The sequence below is a fragment of the Serinus canaria genome, chromosome 26 (genome assembly GCF_022539315.1).
Source record: "Serinus canaria isolate serCan28SL12 chromosome 26, serCan2020, whole genome shotgun sequence".
Classification (NCBI taxonomy): Eukaryota; Metazoa; Chordata; class Aves; order Passeriformes; family Fringillidae; genus Serinus; species Serinus canaria.
Window position 1 is genome coordinate 2,119,420 of NC_066339.1, and position 6,112 is coordinate 2,125,531.

The 6,112-nt window shown below is 56.8% G+C and overlaps 1 protein-coding gene across 1 annotated transcript; it reads right to left on the reverse strand.

The window, feature by feature from the left end:
* Positions 1–1,506: 1,506 nt before the first annotated feature.
* On the reverse strand, positions 1,507–4,159 carry LAMTOR5 (late endosomal/lysosomal adaptor, MAPK and MTOR activator 5). Its single transcript, XM_050985444.1, has 4 exons — positions 4,078–4,159; positions 3,406–3,467; positions 2,798–2,915; positions 1,507–1,840 (listed from the first exon to the last, which is right to left on the reverse strand). The coding sequence occupies exons 1-4, from the start codon at positions 4,110–4,112 to the stop codon at positions 1,780–1,782; spliced, it is 276 nt and encodes a 91-aa protein (XP_050841401.1). The 5' UTR covers positions 4,113–4,159; the 3' UTR covers positions 1,507–1,779.
* Positions 4,160–6,112: the final 1,953 nt, after the last annotated feature.

The window sequence follows — 6,112 nt, forward strand, 5'->3', positions numbered from 1 at the left end:
ACCAGTGGGGACAGCGATGCTCTCTGCTGTCCCTTGGCACAGAATGCAAAAGCTGCATCCTGCCGGTGGAGCCCAGGACCTCTGGGAGCTGTCCCTGCAGGAGGGGCTGGAACGTGCACCCTGAGCTTTATTTAGGCAGGATCAGGTTTGTAGTGAGTGTGGTTTGAGGGGGCAGGGGGGCAGCAGCACCTGCACTCGGAGCTGTTGGGTGCCAGGGGGAAAGTGCAGCTCCAGCTGCTGCCAGCCTGGAGGGATGGAGGGAGAGGGGAGCAGCACTCCCCGGGGCCAGCACAGAGCTTGGATAAGCCAAGATCAGGGCTCTGCTGCAGCTGAAGACTGAGCCGAGTGTGGAGCCCGGCTGGGCAGGGGCTGCTCCTGTGAGCCTGGCACTGTCACTGCCCAACGGAGCTGCTCCGAGGAGTAAAGTCAGAGCAGTGACAATGGCACTGCACTGACAGCCCAACGTGGGAATTGCAAAAACTTCCACAGACACTGAAAGATTTGACTTGCAGCCTTGGGAGAAGCTTGGATTGATGTAAAAATACAATACACGGATATTAAGCAGAAAAATTATAATTATATTGCTATATAATATTTTCTATATAATATTTTCTATAAAATATTTATATTTCTTATGTTTCTATAGTTGTAAGTAAGAATATGCCTGAAGTAAGTGAGAAACTGTATGGGTAAGATGGTGAAGAGTTTATAGTGTAGTAATAAAATAGTATGGAGTAGGCTGGGAGTTTAGAAGTTATACCAGAAACATTAAAACTTGTGAGTTAAAAGCCCATTAGATAAAAGTATCTGCAGTGCAGCAGAAGTAAATAAAGGTGATAGGTTAGAAAAACAAAATAAATCCTGTGGCCTTTTCTGTTGGGTTAGAAAGTTACATATAACTTATAACAGAAAATCTTGTGATAACTCTTGAGCTATGGCTGCCTGCTCCTCTGAAATCCCACAGCCTCTGAGACTGATGTTCATCTCAGCAATAAATCATTTTAGTTTGAAAATAATCCCATCCCTTCATTTCTAGCAGTGACACTGATACCCAAGTTTTCTCTCATGCTCTGCTGTGAAACTCCCCCTCCCCTTCCTGCAGCTGCAGCCCAGCTCCTTCTCCCCCCCAGCACACAGGAACCACTGGGGTGTAGCAGCTCCCCCAGCTTTTTGCAGGATTGCTTCCCTGCAGCATTTCAAATCTGTGAGAGGAAGAGGGGCCTGGACTTGTGAGGACGTTGCCAAGATCCCTTCCCAGCTCCCCAGGGCCCTGGCAGGGCCAGGTCTGAACTTCAACCCAAGGCACAGTGAGCAAGAACTCCCACAGAATGTTTAACTTGGGGAGGTGAAATGTTTCCTAGGAGAAATTCCTCAGAAAGCTTCTGTACCTTTCCTACTGAGGAGCCTCCACGAGTTCCAGTCTTTCCCCAGAGAAATGCTAAAGAAGGCAGTGGGAGAAGTCACCTTGCAGGCCCAGCTCTCCCAGCCAGAGCAAAGAGCAGGAAGGAAGGTTTTTACAGGTCATTTATTGATTTCTCCAACAAATGAGGCCCCCACATAGAGCAGGGAGGATCTGCTTGGTACAGGGCCTGGGGCGTGCCCACACTCCATCCTCAGCAGCACAGGGGCTGAAATGGGAGCTGGAGAGCCTGGGAGCTGCCCAGGAGCTGCTGAGAGGGAGGGAGAGAGGGAGAGAGGGAGAGCCTTCATCCCAGGTGAGGAGCTGCAAAGGGAGGGTGGCAGTGCAGGGAGGAGCTGGAGCAGAGCTGCTCCCAGGGCTCAGGACAGCAGCTTGTGCACTGCCACGGTGATGCTGTCGTGCTTCTGGATCATGATGTTCCTGCAGCAAGGACAAAGGGCTGAGGGGGCAGCTGGGCCAGCAGCAGCTGCTGGGGGTGGGCAGGGGGCAGGGAATCACTGAGCAGCCCCAGGCCCCCTCCCCATCCCAGACCTCAGCTGCTCCATCTCCCCACTCCGGGAGCAGTGCTGGAGACATCCCTGCTGCCCCAGTGACTGACAGGCTCTGCCACCCACAGAGACCCCAGGCTGTGTCACCCTGTGTCACCCACAAGGACCCCAGGCTCTGCCACCCACACGGACCCCAGGATCTGTCATCCCCAGGGACCCCAGGCTCTGTCACCCACAGGGACCCAGGCTCTGCCACCCACAAGGACCCCATGATCTGTCACCCACAGGGACCCCATGATTTGTCACCCACAGGGACCCAGGCTCTGTCACCCACAAGGACCCCATGATTTGTCACCCACAGGGACCCAGGCTGTGTCACCCATAGGGACCTCATGATTTGTCACCCACAGGGACCCCGGGCTCTGTCACCCACAAGGACCCCATGATTTGTCACCCACAGGGACCCAGGCTGTGTCACCCATAGGGACCCCATGATTTGTCACCCACAGGGACCCAGGCTGTGTCACCCATACGGACCTCATGATTTGTCCCCCACAAGGACCCCAGGCTCTGCCACCCACAGGGACCCAGGCTGTGTCACCCATAGGGACCCCAGGCTGTGTCACCCACAGGGACCCAGGCTGTGTCACCCACAGGGACCCCAGGCTGTGTCACCCACAGGGATCCCCAGGGGAAGCTCTCCTGAGCTGCAGTAACCAGCAGCCCCTGCAAGGTTTCCCCCTGCTTTTCCAGCCCCATCCACCCCGTGTGGCAGTGCCACCCCCACAGCTGCTCCAGACCAGGAGCTGCTCCAGGGCTCTGCCTCCAGGAGCTGCCAGGGCTGGGGAGGGCACAGGGGCTGGGCAGGAGCTGCAGGCTGGGGCCTCACCCGCTGTCTGACTCCAGGCACACCACGGGCGTGTCCGTGGGGTCCGAGGTCAGCTTGGCCGCCTGCTGGGCCAGCACTGAGATGATGCCAGCGTGCTCATCTGACAGGGTGCCCCTGCCTGCAGGGGGGAGGCCGTGGGTAACCCCCTCCCTGTGCCAGGGCAGTGCTCTGGGACAGCCCTGACTGCCCCCCAGCCCCAGGGGGTGCTCAGCCCCAGCCATTTCAATCCCTGGGCCTGCCCTGGCCCATTTCCCTATCTCCCCAAATGGTTCCTCTCCCTCCACCAAAAACCCCAAACTGAGGTGTCAGGAGGAGCTGGCCCCGGTAGGGACAGGCAGGTGGTGGCCCCTGGGGACACCCAGAGGTGGGGCAGGGCAGGTGTCCCCAGAGTGATGCAGGACAGGGCACCCTCAGGGAGGGTCTCTAGGGCTGGGCCTGGTGCCCCCATCCCCATCCTGGGAGCCCCTCAAAGGGGATGGGCAGCACCTGGGGCACCCCAACCCCCCGTGGGGCAGGGCCAGCTGCCCCCACCCCTGGGAGCCCTCGAAGGCAGTGCCAGGATCCCCCCCCCCCCCGGTGCCCCCCAGGCCAGGAGCTGCCTCACTCACAGCCCAGGTTGAGCCCCTGCGAGTCGGTGCACAGCACACCCACCACGGCCGGGCTCTTCATGCTGCGGGCGACAGCGGCGCTCAGAGCCCGGCCCGCGGCCCGGGACAGCCCGGCCCCCTCAGGGGGACAGCCCGGCCCGGGACAGCCCGGCCCCCTCAGGGGGACAGCCGGCCCCCTCAGGGGGACAGCCCGGCCCGGGACAGCCCGGCCCGGGACAGCCCGGCCCCCTCAGGGGGACAGCCCGGCCCGGGACAGCCCGGCCCCCTCAGGGGGACAGCCCGGCCCGGGACAGCCCGGCCCCCTCAGCCCCCGTGTCCCTCCCATCACCCCGTGTTCCCTGTATCCCCCCGTATGAGGGACACTCCCAGTGTTCCCCCGTATCCCTCCATGTCTCCCGTGTCTACCCGACCCCCTTATCCCCCTGTGTCCCCCCGTGTCCCCGTGCATGTCCCCCCACGTCCCTATTTCACCATGTCTCCCCCATCCCACCGTATTCCCCCGTGCCCCCCCGTGTTCCCCCATCTCCCATCATACCCCCCCGTATGCCCCCACATCCCCCGTGTCCCCCTGTCCCCCCATCCCATGTCCCTCCGTGTCCCCCCACATCCCCCCGTACCCTCCCACGTCCCCCGTGTCCCCCCGTGCCCCCCACATCCCCCCCGTCCCCTCACGTCTCCTCCAGGTGCTGTTCCAGCGTTCCCTCCATCGCCCCTCGCCTCCACTTCCGCACCGCCCACGTGACCCCGCGACGGCGGCTCCGCAGGGCCAAAAGCGCTCGGGCCGCGCTCGGCTCCGCGGGGATGCCCCGATTTTGGGTATGTCCCGATTTTGGGATGCCCCGATTTTGGGGATGTCCCGATTTTGGGAGGTCCCGATTATGGGTATGCCCCGATTTTGGGGATGCCCCGATTTTGGGAGGCCCCGATTTTGGGATGTCCCGATTTTGGAGATGCCCCGATTTTGGGATGCCCCGATTTTGGGGATGCCCCGATTTTGGGATGTCCCGATTTTGGGGATGCCCCGATTTTGGGGATGCCCCGATTTTGGAGATGCTCCGATTTTGGGGATGCCCCGGTTTTGGGATGCCCCGGTTTTGGGATGCCCCGATTTTGGAGATGCTCCGATTTTGGGGATGTCCCGATTTTGGGGATGCCCCAAAATCCGCCGGTACCGAGACCCCCCGACCCCGCTGTGCCGCTGCCACCTCCCCGCAGCGCCGTGCCCGGGTCTGGGGGCTCGCAGCAAACCCGCCCCCATCAGTCCTCCCCGCTGGCTGTTTTCCCGCAGAGCACGCGGCACAGTTGCGATATTTGGGTTTTTTCCCCTTCTTTTTCTCGATTTTCTCCTCCCCGCAGCGCCGCCCGGGGTTCGCAGAGCCGAAGGAAATTCAAGTGGGGTTTTAATGATGCTCCTGGATTCTCCGTGGCATCACAAATCCCTTCCCGAGGTGGCTCCTGGATGCTGCCCATCGGTTTCCACATCCCCTCTTTATTTTATCCAGGAAAAATCAAGGATGAGACAATTTGAAGAGTGAAAGTGGATGCAGGAAGTGCTATAAACGTGGGAGTTTTGCTTAATTTTTTGGACATCTCCCGGTGGAAAATACCACGAATTATTTTCTCCCCGCAGACCGCACCACAACAAGAAGAAACAAAACATTTTGGCAGCTTCTCACCATCCTCATTTCCCAGGAATGGGAATTGCCAATCTCCCAGTGACTTTCAGCTCTGGGAGGTGACAATTTAGTGGGGAATCCCTTGATTAAATAGAGGGACACCCCCATTGCAGAAGCAGGCTGGGCTTGATTCCTGATTGGGAATTGGAGCTGTCCACAATGAAGGCGGTGTAGAAACTCCCCTTTCCTGCATCCCTGCAGGGTTTTCCCTGCAATTTAACAAAAAAAAAAAAAAAAAAAACAACCCAGGTTTTGCTCCCCTAAATGCACTTTGAGAACAGCTCAGAAGTGGAGGTTTTGTTAAAAAAAAAAATAGGTAATATTTTTTTTTCCTAGGAAAAATCTCTTTAATTTAGGATTAGGAAAAATCCTTTTAACTTCTAGGAAATAGGAAATACGCTAGGAAATATCCTTTTAATTTCTAAGAAATAGGAAATATCCTAGGGAATATCCTTTTGACTTATGGGAAAGAGGAAATATCCTAGGGAATATCCTTTTAACTTCTAGAAAATAGGAAATATCCCAGGAAATATCCTTTTCAGTTCTCCCTAGAGGAGCAGAGCTCCCACGGGGGAAGCCCGGTGGCAAAGCAGGGACAGGGTGTTGGGGAAGGTGAGACAGGAAAGCCTTATAAATATGATTGCCTGGCAAAAGATTTTGAGAATATGGAAACTATAAGTGAGATTGAAATGAAAGCAGCTCTGAGATCCCTCAGTTACTGAACACCTGGCAAACAATGGTGTGGCTGGCTGAAGGCAATCCCCTTTGGATGGAACAACACCCTGTGCTTGCAGACAGCTCCAAGGGGCAGAGCAGACCCTGCTGGCCTGGCAGAAGGGCCCAAAGAGGAGTTTTTAGGGTTTAAAATGGAACACAGTGTGGTAATGGAATGATTCTTATAGGCTGTATGTAAATGCTGTAGGATTTGTGTCTTGGACTGGATTGGTCAGTGAGAATGAGAATATTCAGCACAGAAGAAGATTTATTGTATTGTAACGGGAACTTTGCACTCTTACTCTTGCTCTTACTTA

Bases quoted from the DNA above. Each gene is read 5' to 3' on its own strand.
- LAMTOR5 (XM_050985444.1), bottom strand. From the start codon at position 4,112: ATGGAGGGAACGCTGGAACAGCACCTGGAGGAGAC. The intron at 3,468-4,077 runs GTGAGGGGACGG...TGTCGCCCGCAG, and splicing joins GAACAGCACCTGGAGGAGAC to CATGAAGAGCCCGGCCGTGG. The intron at 1,841-2,797 runs GTGAGGCCCCAG...TCCTTGCTGCAG, and splicing joins TGCCTGGAGTCAGACAGCGG to GAACATCATGATCCAGAAGC.